Source organism: Eulemur rufifrons, chromosome 19 (assembly GCF_041146395.1).
Source record: "Eulemur rufifrons isolate Redbay chromosome 19, OSU_ERuf_1, whole genome shotgun sequence".
NCBI lineage: Eukaryota > Metazoa > Chordata > Mammalia > Primates > Lemuridae > Eulemur > Eulemur rufifrons.
In genome coordinates, this window is record NC_091001.1 from 61,567,935 (window position 1) to 61,591,700 (window position 23,766).

Below are 23,766 nucleotides of genomic sequence, written 5' to 3' on the forward strand. Positions count from 1 at the left end.
CACTCATGAGCAGTATCCTTGGGCAAGTTCCATAACCTCTCTGAGCCTCTATTTTCTCATCTATAAAAGTAGGATAACAATAGTACCTACTCAACCTAAAGTACTAGCATAAAGTTGTATTGGGAAGATTAAATGAGATCATGCAGGCAGAGCCCACAGCACAGTGCCAGGAGCCTGATAAGCACTCAACTAATGGCAGCTATTATCATCAAGAACTTGGGCTCTGAAGACAGAGATAAAATAGATCTGGACTTGGATTTATGTTCAGATCCAAGCCCCATCCCTTACTGGCCATGTGGACTTGGGCAAGTTATCAAACCTCTGAATTTCAGTTTGCTCTTCTGTAAAATGGGGTAAGAAAAACCCTGACGTCAAAGGGCTGAACATGAACGCGGAGATTCTTAGCTTGTAAAATCAGTTTGACTAAGGTGATAAAATTCATACCGGATTGGAGAGTGACGCAGAGAGTGAGATCAAGGAAAACTGACCAGGTTTTTGTCTCATGGACAGAACTATATGTGAACAGATGTGATTGATCCATAGTTAGCTGACACTCCTTGGGCCACCAGCCAGCATGTGCACTTCATGAAAATGAGGCACCAAGAAATGACCTCAGCAGTAAAGCAATCAGGATGATGTCTGACACATTCAGCAGCAGTGGCTGTTACTATCACATTTGTCATTGCTACAGCTACTGCTCTTCGGCATGGGGGTAGTTCACGTGTGCTTCCGTCCCCCGCACCCCCAACTCAAGCTTCATCATATTTGCTGAAAGAAACTGAACCAAGGTTAATACTATTTTCCTGCCAATTTTTGGACAGATTTCAAAGAGAAAACAGATGAGAAAGCATGTTTGAGATCCATAAAGAACTAAATAAATGCAACATGTTGTTACTAGTAGGGTTACTTTTCTGCACCTCCCTAGATTACTGGGGAAGTAGGAGAAGCAGCAGATGTATAAGAACTCTGCCAAGTGACAAGAGTTGTTTAACATATTTAAAGTGAAATCTGTTGTGGACCAGTCCCGGTTGTATATGAATTTACTTTTTTGGATTCTAAAAATCTAACATCTTTTGTCATAAAGTTTTCAGTTCGTGCAGAGATTTCTCCAGAGTCTTTAAAAAATTGTGAATATTTGCATAGCATTATGAGGAACCCCTCCCTTACCTTAGGCACACCTAATTTTTTTTTCTTAAAAAAAAAACAAACAAAAAAAAAAACAATAACAAACAGCCAATCTTTATTTGGCCATTTCCTATTGGAGATTTTTTGTGTGTGTGTTAATAGGACCAGCCTCTTTTATCCACTCATGGCATAGAGGCCTTTTGCTTCCACATATCTTTTGGAAAGTCTTTTGTTGGTGTCTTATTTGTGGTGAAGGGCACATTCTGGGGCTTGAAGTAGGCTGGCCCAAGAGTGGTTAACTATCTATTTGGCCAATTATACCTGTCCAGTTCTCTAAGACAAAACCCTAGCAGTTTTCCTTCACCTCACTCTCTCTGTCACTCTCTAAAACCCATATGACTTCTGCCACCTAAGTGCTGGTGATTTGACAAATGAAATATCTCTATATCCACCCACATTTTAGTATAAACTATTGTATAATCCTTCATAGAACTTATCCTAGTTTATATTACAGTGTATATATATATATATATATATTTTATTGATTGGTCTTTGTCTTTAGATTATAAACTCTCTAAGGGCAAGGACTGGATTTGTTTTTACCCATTACTATATCCACAATGTCTAACCTGGAACATAGTAGGAATTAAATAAATATTGGATAAATAAATGAATAAATGGCACACTTCCCACATGGCTTCATAAACTGGCATCATAGCATATTATATACTAGGTTTCCCTTTTTCCCTAGAAGTATAATCTCACAGTCTTTTGAATACAAGTCCATATTCTGCATCTTGTAGAGTCTTCCTCATAAGTCTTCCCATCATCGTTGGCAACTGCTTTCCCAAGAGGGCTATTTCAACACCTCCAGTTTTTAAATGGCTAATCTTTTTAAACAATAATATCATAGGTGTATCATTTCCCCCTGTCTAAGATCTGAGTTGGGCAGCTTTGTAAAAGACCCCTCTACTTGGGAAATACATGGAGGTCTGTGTTTGGTGCATGGGGCTCAGGCCCCCACTGAAGGGCCACACACATTATAACAGCTGATGGCAGAAGGCATGTTGGATAATAAGCCTGGGAACCAATGCTTTTGGAAGCAGCCAGGCAGCTTGGGACATACAACCGGCTCATCCACGCCTTCAGGACTGTCAGTGTTGGCCCCATGAATTTTTTGAGACAATTTAATCTATAATTTATTAATGAAATGTTAAAAAAGTCACCTTTTCTAACTAAATTCCACTCCACCTTTTAAACCAATAGGCACGCCTATTGTTAACAACGGACATCATCCTAAATCCATGTCGATGCTATAGAATCTGACTCTAAAATAAAAATCGAATATTATACCCACAACTTTCTGGGGTCCAACTATGATTTTATGTATACTAATATTAATACATTATACCAAATAAATATTCTTACTTGCAAAAAGTACATTTTAAGGGCTTTCTGAATTTTTAAATAATAGAGCTTATCCTAAAATCGTGCCACAGTTTTTGTCTGAAGGAGGGCACCCAGATCGCTTAAACAGATGCTACTCTCCTCTCTGTTAGTTTCACACTCAGTGAGAATCTGGTTTGAAGGAGTGTAGGACAAACAAGGTCCTGAAAGGGAGGAAAGTCATTTTCTCCCACTAAACCACTTTTCTCTCATGTTTTCAGAAGACAAGCTCAGAGAGCTGTGAACTCCAAACGTGGTTATTTAGTAAGATGAGCTTGCTGACCTCCTGCACATTGGTGAAGTGAGAGGCCCTCCTCGGGAGCCGATTTTGTTCCAAAATTCTGCTGTTGCTTTTACAACGGGTCTCACCACATTCCTGGATACAGGAGGAGGAGCTGCAGGAGGAACAGGAATGATCTGAGGATTAACTGCACACACCCCTCTGCAATCTTTGTAGCCTTTTCAAGATTTTATTCCATTTGGGCTTTTTAATAAGCTGAACAGAAATAATGCCTGGCCTGAATGGCTGCAAAGTCTGAGTCTAATTAAGGACTGCTGAGGCGAATGATTTTTTAAAAAAGACTTTCTGCTCACGACAGAAATTACAATTGATTCTATTTATGTTTTGTATCTAGGCCTGCTAATGTGAATGGAGCCCCAAATGCCATCCTTTATAGATGCGATCTTGGAAACGAGGGTGAGAGAAGGACTGAGAGGACTTTATAAGAAACAGAGCCACAAAACTGCCCACTTGTGTAGTGTAGGTCTCCCATGGGTCATGAATGCTGTACAGTCCTCTGGGCTGCTTCATAATTAATAAATATGCAAAGCACAGTGCTGGACATCATGGGAAATGTGACATGTGGGACAGTCTCTGATTGCGTAACTCAGCATCTGACCAGGAGGAATGGCATGGGGCATGGAACAGATCCAAGTGCCAAGTAAATGGTTCCAATGACTGGTGCCACTAGAACAGGGAGCGTTCATAGTGGAGAGAGCAAGGCAGGCTCCTTGGAGACAAGGAGACTGAGCGGTGCCTTGAGGTTGAGACAGGCCTGGAGACGGGGTTCAGATGGGCAAAGGAGGGATGGGCATTGGGGTTCCCTCCAATGCCACTTAAGCCTGATTTAAGACAAGAGCTGCTGCAGCTGAAATGTGCCTTCTCATCTGCTAGCCTTGGAATGAGAGGATTAGTTCAATAAAGTCAGGCCCTTTCCAGGACTGCGAGAATGAGACAGATTTGGATCGGAGGGAAACCCTTAGCAGTTCCTGGTGGGGTCTTGGAAGAGTTGGTAGAAGGGAAACCTGGAAGACAGACTTTGCCTTTTGTCATAGCTTTGCCGTGGCCTGGGCTAGATTACAGTGTTACAGTTCTTCCATCTTCCCATGAGTGGAAGAGAGAAATCAGCACAGGATCTGGTTTTCATAAATAAAATAAATTTATGTATACCATGGAATAGATTTATTCCTCAGTTTCATTGCTCTTACAGTTTCCCTGATAACAAGGATGTCCATGGCAAAGCTTGCGAGAAATCTTTGTAAACATAGTTGTGTTTGCTCAATACTTGTTTATTGTTGATCCAACATGCAGAAAACTCTATGTGCTGACTCACCTTCTCATTACTAGGAAGGCTAATGTAGGCTTCAGTATTTATTTCAAGGAAATGCTCCCACATGGAGATGGGTTGGTGCCAGCAACTATGGGCTCTCCTCCTAGACAGTGTTGCTGGTTCCAGGCACTGCCCTCAATTGCACACCAAGTGGGGACAGCTGGAGGAGGAGTTGGCATAGCGGTAACCGGACCAAGTATCGGGATTCAAAGCTGCTGACCCATTTCAGTGTTATCTGAACCTAGCGTACATGTAGGTTCCTGTTTCACTGCCTGAGGCACTTTTGAAAAGGCAAACAAAGACCCAGGAGCCTTGCAGGACCTTTGCTTCATAGTGTCACTCGAGGGCTGGTGCTAAATTCACCAGATGTGGTCAGTGGAAATTCCCTGAAGAAGCCACAATAGAAGAAGGCGAAGGAATTGATTTCCTCCTTTACAGTTTTACTGGCTTAAAGGGCTACAATCTTCTAACCACCCAGAGTTTTTCTTAAAATTTTATCACTATCTTCTGCAAAATTGAGTAGGAAAACCATGATGGTCCTTAGAGGTGGAGTACTGCGCAAGTATGAAAGGGAAAATGTTCCTTTGAGCCTGTGTCAAGCTGCCAGCTTCTCATGATGATGGAACTTCATCCATTCAGCAGTAACTGAGCTTTTCGGAGGTGCTCTCCACCCAGTAGTAAAAGGCAAAGCGCCACCCTCGACCCCCATCCCGCCCCACCGTGCATTTGGATCAGGACACATGGATTCTGGTCTTGCCTCTGCTGTAACCACATGAACTGTGTCAAGCCACTTCACATTTTTGGTCTTCAGTGTCTTCCTCTCTAAAACAGAGCTGCTTCCTGGCCTGCTCACATTATTCAGTGGAGCATTCACATCGTGGGCATTCCAGACAGACCTGGGTCTATTCTGGATCACTACTCACTATGCAGTGTGGTCTTGGACAAGTTAGCAAATCTCTCTGACCTTATTGTATCTGCTTCAAAGAAGGGGCAATAATATCTATATCAAATGGTGCTTGTGAGGATTTGATGAGATGATTACATAAAATGATTTCCACAGTGCCTGGCACACGGTAAGAACTCACTAAATGGTAGCTTTTATTATTTTTACCTTCCTAAGGATAGAAGGGCAGGAGAAAGCATGGGCTCTGAAGTCATGGAACTGGGTTCCAATCCTGCTTTCCTCCTTAGAGCTGTGTGCTCTTGGACAGGTTATCTGAGACTCAGTTTCCTCATCTGTAAAATGGGGGTAAGAATATTTACTTCCCAGTATTGTTATGATTTTTAAATGGAAGAATATTAAGTGGGATAAAGGGGCAATGTTTGGTCCCCAAATAAGTTCTCTATAGTTGTTAATTTCCTTCTGCCTTTTCCCGATCTCCCACAGTTGAGAAACTAAAATGGAAAACAAGTGATAGCACTTTGAAAAATAATATGTTATACAAATTGGACACATAAGTACTTCTTCCTGAAGGAGAAAGGATTGAGGAATAGTGAAAAGACCAAAACACAAGCATTGGATTGAGGAAGCAGAGAATCTGGGTTCTTGGTGAATCTAAGCCCTGGGTAATCAGGCCTTGGTAATCCAGTGATTTTCCATTTCCTCAGACATTCACGGCCAGCGATCATGGAAAGGGCAAGATCTCTGGAGTCAGACCTGGGTTCAAATTCCCCACTCCACCATGATGAGAGGGCAGACTTGGGGCAGTTGATCCAACCTTCCTGCACCTCACTTTCCTCACCTGTAAAACGGGGATAATAAATCCTTCTTCAGAGAGTGGCGGTGAAGTGCCTAGCGGGGGAGCTGGTGGATAGATGCTCAAGTCACAGTGGTATGTCTTCTTCACAGGTCTTAATACTATTCATTCTGAGTATTTATTCATCGCCCATAGAGGATAAGGAAAGAGTTCCACGATGGCTAGGTTTCCCAAGTCTTGATTTCAAGCCTGACTGCTCTGTTGACAGACTCTGTATCTGGCTATAGCTCCTCTTTGTCCTTGGAGTAAATACCATTGTCCTTGGAGTAAATGGAAGCACTGCTCTTCCGTTCTCCTATGCTCCCTCTTAGGGTCATGCTCTGCCAAGAACATTCTATCCACATTCTTCCAGTGGATGGCTCCACTTCATCCCTCAGTTCAGCTCTTCGAAAGAACCTGGGTTCTTTGTCAACTCTTTTAATCTCAGGATCATGTTATTTCCTTTATATCATTCATCACAATTTTAATCACATATATTTATTTGTTTACTTGTTTTTATGTATCTCTCCCTCTAGGTTGTAAGCTCTACTAGGACAGGACCTCTACCTGCTTTAGTTGTTACTTAATGGTCAGAGCCTGCCGTAAAAGGTTTTCAATGAGTGTTTGATGAATGAATAAATACTAGCTCCTGCCTCTTGATTTGAGGTTTACAGATACGGGCACTACGGGCAGGAAATTTTGTGAACCATTTGAGCTTCTTAGAAGCTGCTCTGCAATCTTATTTTGGATAATTAAGCCCAGTCCTATTTTATGAGAAAATAACCAGTCCCAAAACAACATTCATGGGAACAGGCTGGAATAGATGCTCCAAATGGGGGGAAAATTGAAAGCTTTCTTTTCAGTATCCAAAAGGGGAAATGAATCTAATTCTTAAAAATAGTTAGCTAACGTTTAGGCCATAATTATTTCTGTCTGATTTGAGAAAGATGAGCCTGCCGTGCTTGCCCGTGTTTCTCTGTCCAAGCAAACGAATTAACAACTGCCATAAACATGGGTTTCAAGTATTGGAAGGATCAAAACCATGAGCATAACTCCCAGATAAAAGCTCACAAGAATGTTATCATTCAGCTAAAAGTTTGCAGACTTAAGTCTCAAATTATTTTCTTTTTATCCTTTTTGGGAGACTGTTTTGCTAAAATTTCTTTAACATCTTTGGAGTTATTTTCATTTGGGGGTTGGGGGGATTTTAGAAGCATCTGGGCCCATGTTGAGCTTGAGTGAGTTGCTAAGGCTGAAATATTCAAGGACAACACTGATTTATGCAGATAGAAAGATTCTAATTATTTGTGTAGGAACCAGCTCTTGGATGATGTTAGGCACATGACTCATAAGAACTTTTGAACAGATGAAGAGTTGTCCCTGTTGGGAATCCATCCATGTCAAAGCAGGATGACTGCCTCCTGATGGGGCCACTGCCTCTTGGTGTCCCCAGTCTCCCTCCTATGTACACTGACACTGCCATCAGATGATCTTCTTAAATATCACTTGTTTCAGTGATTTTAGTGGGTTTTGACTCCACCCACTGCCATAGGCTGGAGTCAAAACCCCTTTAAGGCTCTCATCAATCTGGTTCCAATCCAATATCCAGGCTTATTTTCCATTGCTCCTTTACCCAAACTGTCTCCTGCGAGATAGATAGGTATTACTGTTATTGTCCCCTGAACATGCTTTGCTCTTCTCCAGCCTCTGGGATGAGGACATGTCATCTTTCCTTTGGTGCTACCCACCGCCCTCCCCTGGTCTTGCCAGGATTCAGATCTGCCCTGCCTTCTCAAGAAAGCTCCTGCCCATGAAAATCCACCCCTGAGCCTCCAAAGCATTCATGATCAGCCCCAAACCCTGCTGCTAATCATGTTTGTCATTTCTTGCATTGTTGTCTTATATAGTTATTGTAGTTCTTGTTGCTTACATTGTCAAATATGCCCCAGTGACCCTAGAAATAATTCAGAGCAAGGGTCCTTCATCTGTGGACCCATAATTGGATCTGATATTTTTCTATCCTATCAGTAATTTCTACTTTCTGGCTAAAGAAAGCGAGTGGGTTTTTATTCTTTGCAAACATACACATCTTGAATAAGATAACTGTCATCTGTACATATTTAAGATAGGAATTCCCAAACTGAGGTGCGATTATGTTTTACAATTTTGAAAACTTGAGATCACATATATCAATGTTCTAAAAGTATACCTGGGACATTTATTTTAAAAAATGCAGATTTGAAATAGGCAGGTTCTTTCAATTCATCCCAGACTGACTGAAATAGAATCTCTTGGGGTTATGTATTGCAAACATGATTCCCAGGTGATTTTTATGCATATTCACGAAAACTTAGAGGATTGAGGGGAAGATGATATTAATCCCCATCATATGACAGGGAAGGAAAGCAGAAGAGAAAATTATTCACATGTCTCAAGTACCTATCATGTGCCTGGAAAAATACTGTATTTTTACCGGTAATCCTTGTAATCCTCAAATAAGCCTATGATGTAAGTCTTATCATCAGAACCTTTTTCCAAACAAGGAAAGAAGGGTCCAAGGATCTGTAAGTGGTAAGTGCATGGGCCAGCATTTAAACTCTGGGCTGATCAGCTCCAAGGTTCTTACTTCTCACTCTGCTTTCCACCCTGTTGGAGCTCCTAGCAATCCTTGGAGGGAGAGGCGGCATGGAGGCACAGCCATGCTGGAGGTCTCCTAGGTTGGTCTGGGGAAGCCGGCAGATCCTGAGTCCCCCAGCTGGTAACCCCTGGATCAAGATCCCTTGACAACTTAAGAGGGCAGTGATCCTCTAAGCTCTGAATTTGCACCCAGAACCCCAAGTCTGGAGCTTGGTGAGCTTCCTGTGAAGACTGTGGGATGCCTGCCTGGTCACAAAACCTAAAGGTGAGAGCCACAACACCTCTGGACATCACAGGTGCTGTATGCACACTGGCTTGCCACCTGAGGCTTTAAAGACCAGCAGCATCCAATATTCCAACAGGACCAAGGGTCTGGCCTGTGTGTGGAAGGCAGAGAAGAGAGGCCGAGAAGCCAGCGTCCAGTTGACCATTGAAGAAAGGCACTATAGAAAGCCACGTGTGTGTGTGTGTGTGTGTGTGTGTGTGTGTGTGTAAAGGAGGGCTGGTGACAAGCCCTAGAGAAGACTGCAACCCATAATTTGGGATTATGCATCTAAAGCAGTGGTTCTCAACCTTGGCTCCACGTTAGACTCACCTGGGGAGATTTAAAAAATTCCTGAGACCCAGGCTGCATCCCAACCACAGGCCTGGACGGTGTTTTCTAAAGCTCTGCAGATGATTTCAGTGGGCAGCCTGGTCTACAGTGCCTCCACGGCCAAGTGATGTAAGTCCAGCCTGCAAATGCTCTGGAGGCAGCCTGCGACTGAACACGGTCTGCCCAGTAGGAGAACAGAGAGAGCCACGAAGTTCAGCTCACTGCCGGAGCAGGGTCCCCCTCAATTTTTAATTTTCCATTGTAGGGTAGAAGTGGCACAGGAGAATGAGAAAAGACATATATGAAAGGCAGAAGGGAGAGGTGGGACACGGTGGACACTAAGATATATGAAGGAATATTCTCTCAAGTAGAAAAACACCAGCCTTGGAGAGATGGATTGGAGTATTAATAGCAGACTGGGGGCAGAAGGTGCCTGGATGTCCAGTCACAGAGGAAGGGCTCTACTCACTGAGTGGATGATGCCTTGCAGAGCCTGAAAGCCGTCATTCACAGGAAACACGTGATCCTTACTGTCCGCAATCCGGGCCAGCTGAAACACAGCAAACACACACACACACACACACACACACACACACACACGGAGACATGTCAGGCTTAGAGATGGAGAATTTAGGAAAGCCACTGGGGCCGGGGGACTCTGCCTACTTTCAGAACCCAAAGGAACATGAGGCTCTTGCTGGGCTCAGAGACCTTCCCAAAAAGCCTTCCGTAATAATGAGTTTACCAGGGCCTCTTTGGAGCAGGCTCAGAGGGTCAGTTTCACCTTTTACGTTTGTTTTAATACTTTTCTCCTTGGGAGGAGAGGTAAGACTGCCCAGCCTCATGAACATTTGGCCTGAGTTGATATATTTATGAATCTAGGGATAGGCCGTTGGCTTATTTTTCTTCCATTCACCCAAATTCCTGTTGGTAACTTTATTCTAATCAAACAGACTCAAGTTTCCTTTCAGAGCAACTTTAAAAATAAATTCAAGCTTTGGTGAGGCCAATGAGTGGAACCCAAACCTTTCACCCAAACTGCTCATTAAGGAAAGGGCCCTTGTGATGGGTCTTGCTGCCTCTGTGTTAAGGAGCAGAGGACTGAGGGCAAGAGAAGCTGCTCTCTGGGCTTTTCTACTCCCAGATCTCTGTGTAGTTCTGTGATCGTCACAGTCAGAGTGAGAGCCAGCATGTATGGTTTAAAAAAATATATCTTTTATTGTTTCTGCTGACTGCAAAAGTACTGCTTACTCATTGCAAAAACTTAGGAAAATCCAAGAGAGTTAAAATAAAAAGAAAACAAAAGTGACTCATAATTCATCCATCTATCTATCTATCTTTATTAACAATTTGATAGATATGGTTCTTCATAGCTTTTCTACACAAATATACATATATTTATTTTAAAAGTGGGCATATGCTCTCTTCTCACTGCTTTGTAATCCTATTTTATTCCCTTAACAATATATCATGAGCATTTTCCTATGCCACTAAAACAAAATGAAATTGTGAACTACATTGAGGAACACTTATTTAGGTTCTTCAAGTTTTTACAACTTGCTTATGTGTACTTGTACACACTTTTTTGCCCACTTGTCCAGTTATTGCCATGTTCTTATTTTGAAAATGTACAGCATTTTGAATGGGTGAAAAGGAAAATTTGAATAAAAAAATCATACTTATCAAATTAAAGTTTTAAACAAAATAAAAAGTTTTCCAAGTTAATTCAGATCTCTTTTGACATTTTGGCAATTTAATGTTTACTGAGAAAGTCAATCAAGAAAGACGCTGCCTTGATGATCTGTGTTGAAGACCCCAAGTGCATCAGCAAATAACTTCTCATCCTCTACACATCCAGCAATTCCTTCCCGGTTAGCATTTCTAGAAAAATAACTTATCTGAGGGGTATTTATCCTGCTGATGCACCCTCTGCACTGGCTGCACATGCTCTCCATCACTCACAAGCTCAGTATGCTCCAAATCAGAGGAAATCCATGATCATACCTGCGTTTCATTGAAATCTTTCACACCAACACAGTAAACGATTGCACCAAGGTCTCGGGATCTATTAGCCTGGGACAAGGAAAGAAAGGAAATCAGAAAGAGAAGCAGTGACAAACGAACTCCTCTTAGATTAACTTCAATAATCAGATATTTAATGAGCAGCTACCATGTGCCACGTATCACACTGCAGAAGGCAATCCTTGTTCCCAAGAAACTCATACTTTAGTGGACACCACATTTTAATGGTGGACTTGAGGGGAGTGATTACTTCAAGGGGGAAGAGTTGAAAAAGACTAACTGACGTACAGTCTTGATGAAGGGGCTTTGACAGCTAAAGGGAGGACAGTGAAACCGCAGGCTAAGATAAGTCAAATATTCTGGGGAAATGATTACCTTTCCTATTCTTCTGATGGATTTTTATTGACATGTTTTTATTTGCTTGTAATGGCAGCATAGTGTTATGAAAGAATGTAGCCTTTGGAACCCGATATACCTGGGTTTGAGGCCTGGCTTTGCTTTGTATAGTGTACTGAGGATTAAATGAGAAAACAATACACAACTCCTCACCCAAGGCCTAGAACAATGCAGATACTCGTAAATGTCAGCACCCTTTGTGAATAAGGCCCTTTTCATTCCTACAGAAGAAACTGGGTTAACGGTATGGGAATTGCGGTCCATGTTTGAATAGGTAAGCCCACGACCTTCTCCACAATTAAGCATTGAGAGAGCAACATAATAACATGCAGGTTTGGGCTCAATTTTAATATTTAATTTATTAAAGGCTCTGATATTTGGTTTCTAGATTCTCCCGTATTTCAGAACAGAAAATAAAAATTGGAAATCCTTGGCCCATACACAAGTTGCTTACTAAATAATTGATAGTAAACATATAGTAAGTGCTCAGTATATGCATAACACTTTGAATTGTGTTTCTTTGCCCCCTCTGTTAATATTCAAACCCACCTGTGTCTAACATTGAATTTTAACAAGGACAGAAACATGGTTTTTTTCTTCATGTTATAATAGAAATATTCTCCACTGCTTTCAGCATAAAGCAAACTTTTATGCTACAGTCTAGCCCCACGCTTATCTGCAACAACTCTGCAACTCTTCACCTCTGGTTGGCCTTAATATAGAATTATCAAGAATGTAAAGACTCAATTTCTTCGTATCTTGAGCTTTATCTTTCTTTTTCAGAAGGCCTTCTGCTATTGGCATCAGCACTCGGAATATTTTTCCAAGTTTGTATGTGCCATACCTAAAATTCCTTTCTGCTTACCCCTATTTTAAGCCCCTGACACCCATCATTTATTTTATTTTCAGTTCTTTCCTTATTAGGGTTTTTACTTTATTTGACTGTTATTTAGTGCCCAAATAAGCCATTTTGCATTCCCATCACACAGTTAGTTTCCACTTTAGAATGCAGAAATGTATCGTGTTCCAAATGCTCAGGGAGTATCCGCCATATTAACTTGTGTGTTTCCCACTGTGAGTCACCCTTAGCACTAGTGGGAGGAGAAGGGGATTACTGTGTTTACCTACATAATTTCCCTACGCTCTTTGCCAGCAGAAGCTTCAAAAATCTGACCATTATTTCATGGTCACTGTGTTTCACTCACTTCTGGGTCTCTAGTGTTTGGAAATTTGCCCAGCATATGCCAAGCTCTTGGTTAATATTGAATGAATAAATGAACACATACTTCACATTCCCTCAAGGAATTGAATTTAAATTAAACAGTAGTCAAGAGCTTGGGGTAAGTGCAATGCTACTCTTAACTGCTCTCCTGGAGCAGGCACCTCCCACCCTCACTGCCTGTCTCTGTCCCTGTTGTTTCTTTCTACCTTGGCCTGAATGAGCCTTTGTCACTAAAGAGGCTTTGGTACTCATCTATGGTTAACTTATTTCCTTTTGTACCAATTATACATACAATTTTAGGCCAATTATACATATAGCTCAAATCCAAAACTTGAAAGGAAAGGATTTCCAAAGTATAAACATTACTTTTCAATTCTTGAGTAAATCTCTTTTCTAAGTCACTTTATAAAAACTGAAATCTTCATTTAGAGAATTTTCTTACTTGCCTTGAGGAATAATGTTTGAGAACACAAAGAAAGGGGAAAAAAATACTAATGGAGAGATTATAATTAACTTTTGCTACCAATTGCTGTTCAACTTTGGTTTTTAGAGTGAGAATCTCAGTGATCCATCCATTCTAACAATATTGGCTCTTGCAAATTTCAAGTAAGAATTTCCCCTCCTCCTGTTTTAGTAGAAAATATTAGGGAAAAATGGAGGAAAAACAGTACCACTGTTTGTTGTTTAAAAGTGATATACAGTATCTCAAAGCTGCTACAGCAATACAATGCCTTCAGTAAAGGCATGGCAGATATGTTCTATCCCTCAAAACAGAGTAATATGCAAAAATTTTGAAAGGTGAAAACATCTACATATGTAAGACATGAAAATTCATTTTAAAAATGAATTATTACTATTTTCACATATGAAACACTCTTTTATTCAGGAGTTTTACAAAGAACACCTATCACTTTGCCTGCATAGAGAGAGTACGGCCCATTTCGAAAGGTAGAAGCCCTGTTTCCATGTGTGCGTGTAAACACAGGCCAGGCCATCACTTACCTCCCTCTCTGAGTAGAAAAAGAGATCTTCATGGAGTTCCCCATCGGTCAAAGCAATGATGACGCTGGCTGTCCTGTATCCTGTTTAACACAACACAGACCAGCTCAGTCCCTCCTGCCCCATTCGGGAAAACCTCTCAGCTCCAGGATTTAATCTCTTATAAGCTCAACCACCCAAAGTCAATATTGTGAAAACCACCAATTTTTCTTTTGGGACTGGAAGATACTCCAGCATGAAGAAGAATCTTCCATGGAGACAGACTCTAAGGGGAATAGGTTTTGCTTCCGGGTTTCTCAGCTTTATCTCAAAACATGGCCAAATCTGGTGAAATGGTCACTGAACCAATAGCTGGGAGTAGCTCCAGTGAATCAAGTGTGATTATTTTCAATTAGCAGTCCATGTGACTGTCATCCAGGCCTGCGAGCAAACTCTCCCTTGGGCCGTTTAGTGGTCTTTGTCATCTGCTGTAGTTGACCACATGCACCAATCCTTGAAGACGGTTTGGCAAAAAGTAATAGTTATCATGATTTACGAGTTGACTGGAAGAATATAGCAGCTGGCAAAACCTACTAGAATTCTTTCAGTGATTTTTTTAGGCTGCTAGTAACAATGCTCACGGTTGATTTATATCAGCAAGATTTGGTGTTGATATTGGGACTCTTCTATTTGTTGCAGTTTAGAATGAAACAGGAAGTGGACACCTCTACAGGCCTGGGAAGAAAATCCCCATTGTACTATTGAATCTCTTTTCAAAGATTTTCCAGACATAAGTAAATGCAATCCATGAAAGACACCATAGTAATAATAGCTACAATAATAATAATCATTATTATGTCTATGTGCTAGGCACTCTAGTAAGTATATTTTATGCATTTAATTCATTTAAGTGAAGAAAAGTTTAGACCAAATGGTGTTTTGATCTTAATATCATATCCAATCACAGTAATGAGGAAGTTGGGGTTCAGCAAAGGACAAGAAAATTAAATTTGACATGAAAATCCACAACTTTACTAACCTATCCAAGTATTTCTTAATTTAATGAATTCAGCATGTAAAACTGTTCATGGGAATTATAGATTATGGCCATAATGGGAACTTAATTACTTTTATGTAACTTTTCTTGGCACCAGTGGGACAGTAGAAATTGACCTGGTATGTGCCATTGTTCTACACATGTCTTCTTTGTGTTGAAGTGTGAAAATAGCATATGTGTCTTTTGAAACATGGAATTATTGAGGCACTTTTTCAGAAACAAACACAGAAAAAAGCTAAATAATTCATAATGGTAACTCATGCTATAATCTTACCTTGACTGTTTTCATAATAAATCTGCTCACTGGCCTGAAAAACACATGAACGAGCCATTAGACGTATAACCACTGCTTGCCACTCCAAATACCACAGTGGGCAGTGGCTCTGGTATTGGATATGCATTCAGGGCTCAGTCTTGATTCTTTGTGTAATTCACCCAGGTTTCACTCAAGTACCAAGGAATGCTATCCATGTAAAGTTACTCTCACATTTAAATAATATACAGTCATGTTGTACAGTTTGTAGCCTAAGAGCAACCAGGGGTGGAGAACCTGCAGCCTCACGGCTGCATGTGGCCCTCCAGATCCCCAGGTGTGGCCCCTCGACTGAATCTGCACGGCCATACAGTATAGCCTAGGTGTGTAGCAGGCTGTACCATCTAGGTTTGTGTAAGTTCAAACTATGATGTTTGCACAATGGGAAATTGCTTAATGAGCTATTTCTCAGAATGTATCCCCATCATTAAGGGATGTATGGCTGTATTGTGAACATGAATCAGTGTCCTATTACTCATAGCCTAGCACTTGTTTTCCTTAAAGTTGAGGTCACTGGAATTCTGCCTCATCCACTGAAGCCACCATCCAACAAAGGTCACTTTGGGAATGGCGGGGAATTGTGTGTAGCAGGATTCATGACTGCCAGCCAAGCATTAGCTAACAAACCCTTCATCAGCATCAAGAAGGAGAAAGGAAATTCATTTCTGTAGTTCTTTTGGATAGGAGTTCTCAGTGTACAAGCTTATGGGAAAAAAATTTGCACTCTCTTGCCATTGGATGCTACTCAGCCACCTTAATACATGTGCCTTAGCTCATAAGCCATCCCTATGTTGGTATTTCAATATCAGACTTCATATTTGCAGTTTAAAACTATTTTAAAATTACCCTTTCAAATCCTTCATGCATGTAAGTGTCTCCTCCTGGCAGGACTTTCTGGAGTTCTTCTAGGCCTTGACGGATCTGTTCCCTGAAATCCAAAGATACACTGTTAGTCTTATTAGAACACTTTTTACTTTGTTGTTGATAGTCATACGTGGTGGTCTTCTTCTTATCTCTGTGGATGCTGCTGTATTGCTCCAATAGTCTTTCAAAAGCCTATCACAGGGAAAGTCTTTATATTACAGTATCTATCCAGTGTCAAGGATTGAGGAAAGGACCCTTCTGCAGGAATCTACATCTGCTTGCAAAAGCTTTCTTCTCTCTTAACAGGGACAAAGTTTTCATTTTACATTGGAAGTGGGTCTTAAAAATGCACCTGCTCCGAAGGGGACCACAGCAATCTAGGCAAAGATGCAAATGGCTCATATGAGCCAGAAAGAGGCGAATACCAAGAACCCAGGGGAAGGCCACCATGAGGATGCGGGTGGAAGGGGGAGTTGTCCAGAGCAAACTCTGCCACCTGCATGGTTCTGCCAAGGGAAACTGTGCCATCAGCTTTGAAAATAAAAGTGCTAGGAATAAATCTACACTTTCCAGACAACCAAGAGTGCTTTCTGTAGGCTGGTGCCTGTGTTTTCTTTTTCCTTTTCTTTTCTCTTTTCTTTTCTTTTCTTTTTTCTCTTTCTTCTCTCTCTCTCTCTTTCTTTCTTTTCTTTTCTTTTCTTTCTGACAGAGTCTCACTCTGTCACCCAGGTTACAATGCAGTGGTGTCATCATACCTCACTGCAACCTCAAACTCCAGGGCTCAAGTGATCCTCTTGCCTCAGCCTCCCCAGTAGCTGGGACTACAGGTGTGCACCCTGATGCCTGGCTAAGTTCTCTGTTTTTTTGTAGAGAGGGGGTCTGGCACTGCTCAGGCTGGTCTTGAACTCCTGAGCTCAAGCAATCCTCCCACCTCAGTCTCCCAGAATGCTAGGATTACGGGCGTGAGCCACCGCACCCAACCTGGTGCCTGTGTTTTCTTACTCTGGTTGTTCGAGGTGACGGTGGGGGCAGGAAGAAGAAGTGAGACATGGCACTGGGAAAGAGTCCGACTGGCAGTGGGAAATGTGAACGGTTTGGGGCCAAATGGAATCCTTGTGGAACAGTCTTTCTGGAATCTAAGATGCCCACATTCATGTTCCTGTCTTTTAAGTAGCTCCCTACTGTGCTAAAATAGGCAAGAAAGTAATTTCTAGACAAACAAATACCTTATTCATAAACTATAAGCCTACAAAAGGGTTTGAAATGGCTTTCCTCCCACTGGGGTCTCTTCAGTGGCAGAGGATGGAGGTGCACTATTTAAATTAGGAAGGGAAACTCCTTTTCAGTAGGGGAAGAATCTAACATTTATTGAGCACCCACTATATACATGGCACTGCTCAAAGATTTCTGATTTCATCCTCACAATAACCACTCAAGGTGTGTATTGTTTATTGTCCTCATATTACAGGCGAGAAAACTTGAGCTCAGAGACGTTAAGTAAGAAAGCAGAGATGTGAGGTCAAATGTGTCTGACTCAAAAAAGGCTTTCTACTCTGCAAAGTGGCCTCCTAGCAGGGAACAATGCTGCAGAAATGGGAGCTTGCTTCCATGAAGAGCAACGGCCATTCCTCATGCGGCCTGGGTACTCACCGTGTGCCAGGCTCTGTTCTGAATACACGGAATGTAACTGATCCGCTGAAGCCTGATGCCAGCTCTCTGGGGTACATACTACTGCCACCTCCATGTCACAGATGAGTCACACAGAGGCTAAGGAACTTGCCCAAGTCCCCTCCACTAGTAAGTGGCAGAGGTGAGATTTAATCCCAAAGGCCCTGCTCTCAATCAGTGTGATAAACTGTTTCTCCTTCTCTCTCTTTCTCATCAATGAATGAAACTTATTACCAGTTTACCCTGGCAATTACCTGGGGAGGAATTCTAATGAAAAAATTAACCTTTGTTAAAACTGATGTGATGGGGCAGCCTTGGGTGAGGCCGGATCACCAGGCTGCGGGAGATTTTATTAGTAAAAGGCAAACTGAAAACGGCCTAGCCCGAGCCTGTCCCTGGTCTATGGATGCTTCTTAGGTGGACTATGTAAGACCAAGTAATTCAGACTTTGGGAAATGTATTGACTATTGTCCGATTGTCTTGTCAGCACCCAGATATCAGAGCACATGCCCAGCTGCCCAAATCAGAACCTGGAGGCCTTCCCCGAGCCACACCTTCACTCTCCTCTCTCCTTCTGCGCCCTGACAAACTCTGTCATCAGATTCTGCTGGTTCTACTCCAAACATATCTGGAAATGGACTGCTTCTCCAGCTCTTCTGCCACAGTCTGAGCCACCATCGTCTCTTGCTTAGGCAGCTGGAACAGGCACCTGCTACCTTTTTACTGCCCTCTCGACCCCTCCTCCAATCTTTCTCCACATGGCTGCGGCACGTTGTTGAGATACAGATCAATGCGCGCCATTCACTCTCCTGCTCAAAACCCTTCAGTGGCAGCCCACAGTACTTGGGATAACATCCCAAACCCTTGCCACGGCTTTGCAGAGCCTACTCAGGTGGCTCCTGCCTCCCTGTCCAGCCTCATCTTGAATCACTCTGTCCCCACTTTCTTCACTTCAGCCACACTGGTCTTCCCAAGCTCCCTTCTCCAACGGGCACTTTGCAGGGGCAATCACGGCTGCCTGGGAACACCATCTGACCAGACGCTCACTGGGCTGCTTCCTACCCAGCTGGCAGTTCCCAGTTAAATGTCAGCTGCTCAGAGTAGCCTTATTTGACCTCCCTAATCTGACTTGCCACCCTCTATTAAATTTTCTCATAGCACCCCACAATTTTTGCTTCATAGCACTTAGGATGTTGTATAACTAGTAACATTTGATTATATAGTTATTTGTTTAGGTTTTGTTTGTTTCAGTTTTAGACTTTTAACTCCATGAAGACTGGAGGCCATGTCTGTTTTGGTTCCCACTATGCCTTCCGTGTCTAGTATAGCGCCTGGCACAGAGCAGACATTCAATGAATATTTGCCGAAGAGGTGAGTGGAGGGAATGGATGTCTCCATTGTCAGTCATCCAGGGAAGAGGTCAAACTGGGGGCAGGAATGAGATTCACTTGGCCATGTGGAGGGAGGCCAAGCAGAAGCTGACCTAGCACGGGTCTGGGCCCATGTGGTGGTTAAAAATTATTCTCTGTGCTGTATGTCTTACCTTACCCCCAATATGTCAACAAATCCCACCAAAAGGCATAGTTTAATTTCAGGCCTGTTGTTTGGTAACGTGAAAGGGCATACATCCTGGGCATCAGAAGGAGGGATAAAGATGGAGCAGTGTCCCCCACCACGCCATGTGGGGACGGTATTTGGCACTAGCAGCCACCTGGCAGAGGGCAGCTGTGCCCTGTGGTGGGCAGTTTGTGAGGGTCCCAGCAGCAGAGGCAAGCGGCAAGGTGACATGAGCGGGAAGCTGGGACAGGAAAGGTGGGGTCTGTTTCTGAGCACAAAGAGGTGGCACCATGGAACTCTTCATTATAGCTGGGGGGGGGGGCCCTAGGGGGAAGGGGGGGGTTAATTTCTGACAATTTGGTGGGAGAAGACTGGACAAAGTAAACATGATCTTAATTATCCTTTGGTCATAGTCTAGCCAGGTCTGGAATTGGAATATTGTGTTAAGACTGGAGACTTAAAAAGATGGCTGGGAAAAAAAAAAGGCATATTGGGGGTGTGGAAAAGTTTGCTTGGCTTCACTGTATTTTTTCCCTGCCAAATAAAGTCTGGGAACTAGGGTATTTTCTCTAAGCCTATTTCCTTTTCTTTTTTTAACAAGTATTTTCTTGAGCTTTCTATTTTTTTGGTACCAGGAAAAGCAGAAAAGCTGTTTTGGAAAACGTCCTTATCTTTGATGCTTTGTGTCTGGCAAGATATGAACTCACTGACTGCAAGCGCTGATCACAACCTCCCTGATATACTGCCCTTCCCTCTCAAAAGATCATAATGCGCGCCCCCACCTCCCTACTCCCAGCCCCTTTTCTAATCACCCACAACATCTAAGCAAACAAAACAGATGGATTCCTGGGAGTTGTGGGTCTGTTTTAATTCTGGGACAACAGAACTAGTCATAAGGATCTATTTTTTATGCTCTCTTAGAAACTGAAGAAAATCGGGAGAAGGATCTTTCAAAGGATGATAAGAACCTCTCTGAGAACTCAGTTACTACCAAATGAAATGTTATCTTCCTGGGAAATGAGAGAGGCTGGGAATCCTATGACGAGAAGCCGTTATTAAAGAGCTCCTGTTTTCCTTGGTGGTTTCATATGCCTGCCAGTGCTCCTACTTAGAAGTTAAAGGTTTTCAGGCCACATGTCTTGTGTTGCTTTTGCAACCCCCACAACACGTGATGATGAGCATAAAGTAGGTGACTGCTGCATGAATGATTCCACTTTGGGAGCATTCAACCATTACCACTACTTCTGAGCACACATCATGCACCCAGCACTATGCTGGTTTGTAGGGGTTGTGGGTGGGGACAATCAGTCACAGTGTCTTCTAAATTTTCTAGTCTTATGATGATTATTTTCTGGGATTCTGGTTGTATTCTGACGTTTTGATAATCTTTGCTAGTGAAAACACTGAAGTATGAACACACATTAGCACGTCAAGAAGCACTCAACGAGCTTTTATCCCAAGTATCCTACTGAAGTTCCCACAGCAAAATCCCCATTGGAGTTATGCAATGTCTACCATATTTTTGTTCTAGAAAAACAACCTCTACCACCACCCAAAAATAACCCAACATCAGTTCTGCATCCCCAACTTCCTTGTCTCCTTGTAAAAGAGCTTCTGTGGAATTGGACTCTTCTCAAATGCCTTGCAGTTGTTGGCTTTGGAGTCTTAACTTATATGGTAAACACACATCACTATTTATTACCACTAATGCTACTCTTGCAGCATTTCCAGATGGACTTAAAGCTCCAGTTGTTCAGCACAAAAAACAATGCAGTGAACAGAGAAGTAGAACAGATTAAAGACATTTTGCTGTTAGTTTTAGAGTCATGAAGTTCCACAATCAACTGTAATCATTTATTTATAATGTATATAACATTAAAATGTATATAAATATATAGCCTCTTTGGGACTTTTACCAAAGATAAGCCAGCATGATCAAGATGCATGCTGAACCAAAGCTCTTTTTCTATGTATTTTTAGTGAGAGATAATTTATACACAGTAACATGCCCAGATATTTGTTCATTTCCTTTATAATTGTTGGATTTATTTCTATAAAATTAATCATAATATTCCTTTATCTCTTAACGTCTGTAGGATCTGTAGTAATACCCTCTCTTTCCTGATATTACTTGTAAGTTGTATTTTATCTTCTTGAAAAAAAATCAGTATTCTTGGTAGTTTATCAATTTTTTCTTTCAAAAATATCCAACATTGAGCTTTGTGATTTTCTCTATTGTCTTCCTCTATTTTTTGTCTATTTTCAATTTTATTGATTTTCTTGTTATTATTTTCCTTCTTCTACTTACTTTGAGTTTATAAGATCTTCCTTTTAAATCTTTTCAACTTTTCCTCTTTTCTAAGACAATTACTTAAAGCTATACATTTCCCTCTAAGCACTTCATAAGCTGCATCCCACGAGTGTTGATATGTTGGGTTTTCATTATTCAGTTGGAAACATTTTCTAATTTCTGAGTTTTCTTTGACCCATGGATTTTCTATGATTACTTTTTATCTCTAGCAAATACTTTTTATCTTCAAGTCTACTTTGCTTACTATTAATATAGCCATTCCAATCATTCCAATTTTTTTATGATTAGTGTTTGCACAGCGTTATCTTCTATTCTTTCACTTCTAACCTATCACCACATTTATATTGAAAGTGTCTCTTGTAAACCATATATAATTGTGTATGATAGATTGTTATACTAATCCCCTAGAGATCATCCCCAACCTTGGTATTCTTGCCCTTGTATATTCCCTTCCCACACTGGCTCTGCACTTGGCCATGTAACTTGCTGTAGTCCATGTGATATCAGTAAACTTGACAAAAGCCACGGCTCTATTAGCACATGTACATTGGGGTTTGCTTTGTTGGATTGTTGCAGCCACCATGAGAGGAAACCTGGTCTTCTAGCCTCCTTGAGAATGAAAGACCATAATGAGAAAGAGCCTTATGGCTGTCTCAGATATATAATATTTCCCAGCTGAGCCTAATCCCCAGCTGATCCTACAGATAAACGCAGCTGCATAAATAAGTCCAGGTGAAACCAGCATAAGCTATTTCAAACTACTAATATTTGAGGTGTTTCTAATGCAGCATTAGATTTACAATACATTGGATCTTGCTACTTTATCCAGTGTGACATTCTTTGCCTTTTAACTGGAATCTTTTGTTTGTCTTATATTTAAGAATTGACATGGTTGGTTTTATTTGCTTTCTAATTGTCATTTCTGTACTTTGTTTCATCTTTCCTACATTCTTTTGCATTGATCAAGTATTTTTTGGTATTTCATCTAATATCATCTACTGGCTTTTTAAAAACAAAGTTATATGTCTTTGTCTTTTTTTTTTAGCAGTTGCTCTATGAATTACAATATACATCCTTGTTTTATCATAGGTTACTATAAGTTAATATTATGCCTCTGATATAATGGAAGAACTCTTTAATATTATACTTTCATATAATTCCTTCTCATTATGCTGTCATTATATTTTATTTCTATATATGTAATAAATGCCAAAATATAATGTTATTTGTCTTAGACAATTGTCTTTTTATGAAATTAAGAAAAGATAAAAAATAGCCTTTTATATTTACCTAAATATCATTTCTAGTACTCTTCCTTCTTCTTCTTCTTCTTTTTTTTGAGGGGGGGATAGATCTAGTTTACACCTGATATCATTTCTTTCAGCCTAAAGAATTCCTTTAGTATGCATTTTTGTAGTGCAGATTTGCTGGTGATGATTCTCTTAGGCTTTTTTCTTCCTGAAAGTGTATTAATTTTGCCTTTAATTTTAATGATATTTTAACTGGATATAGAATTCTACGTTGATTTTTTTTCCCTTTCATCTCTTTAAAGATATTGGCCCTTTCTCATCTGGATTGCATGTATTTTTTTCTGATGAAAAGTAAGTTATTGTTTTCAGTGTTGTTCTTCTGTAATATGTCTTTCCTCTGTCCTCTCTGGGTACTTTTTGAGATTTTTCAGAAATTTGACTATGACATACTTAGGTGATGTTTTCTTTGTATTTGTCCTGCTTGGGATTCTTTGAGATTTTTGGATCTGTGTGTAGAGTACCATGCTTGGTATTCCAATTACAAGGACACACATTGTTGAGTAGTATTAAATCACTTTATCTTATCCCACAAAGCTGGTTCATTCTGTCCCTCTGTCTCCCAAACTTTTTGCTTTCTCTCTTTCCATATGGATAATTTCTATTGACTTGTTTTTAAGTTCATTAATCCCTTTTGTGCAGTGTCCTACCTGCTTTTAAGCCCATCTAGTGAATTTTTTTCAAATATTATATTTTTCAGTTTCACAATTTTCACTTGGTTCTTTCTTTGAGTTTTCTTTCTTTTTGTTTCTGGTAACTCATGCATGTCTTCCCCCATTATTTTCACCTTTTCCTGTAAATTCTTTAACGTATTTATAATAGTTGCTTGGAAGTCCCTGTCTCCTAATTCCAATACTTGAGTCATCTGTGGTTTGCTTCTGTTACTGTGTTTTTTTCTTTATTGTGGGGCACGTTTCCCTGC

The 23,766-nt window shown here is 41.1% G+C and overlaps 1 protein-coding gene across 1 annotated transcript in view; it reads right to left on the minus strand.

Moving 5' to 3' along the window:
• ANTXR1 (ANTXR cell adhesion molecule 1) overlaps positions 1–23,766 on the minus strand; it is a 220,168-nt gene that overhangs the window by 147,038 nt on the left and 49,364 nt on the right. The window contains exons 4-8 of the mRNA XM_069494028.1: positions 15,984–16,065; positions 15,099–15,132; positions 13,792–13,871; positions 11,154–11,222; positions 9,619–9,699 (exon numbers count right to left, since the gene is read on the minus strand). Coding sequence (XP_069350129.1) covers positions 9,619–9,699; positions 11,154–11,222; positions 13,792–13,871; positions 15,099–15,132; positions 15,984–16,065 — 346 coding nt within the window. The remainder of the gene's footprint in view (positions 1–9,618; positions 9,700–11,153; positions 11,223–13,791; positions 13,872–15,098; positions 15,133–15,983; positions 16,066–23,766) is intronic.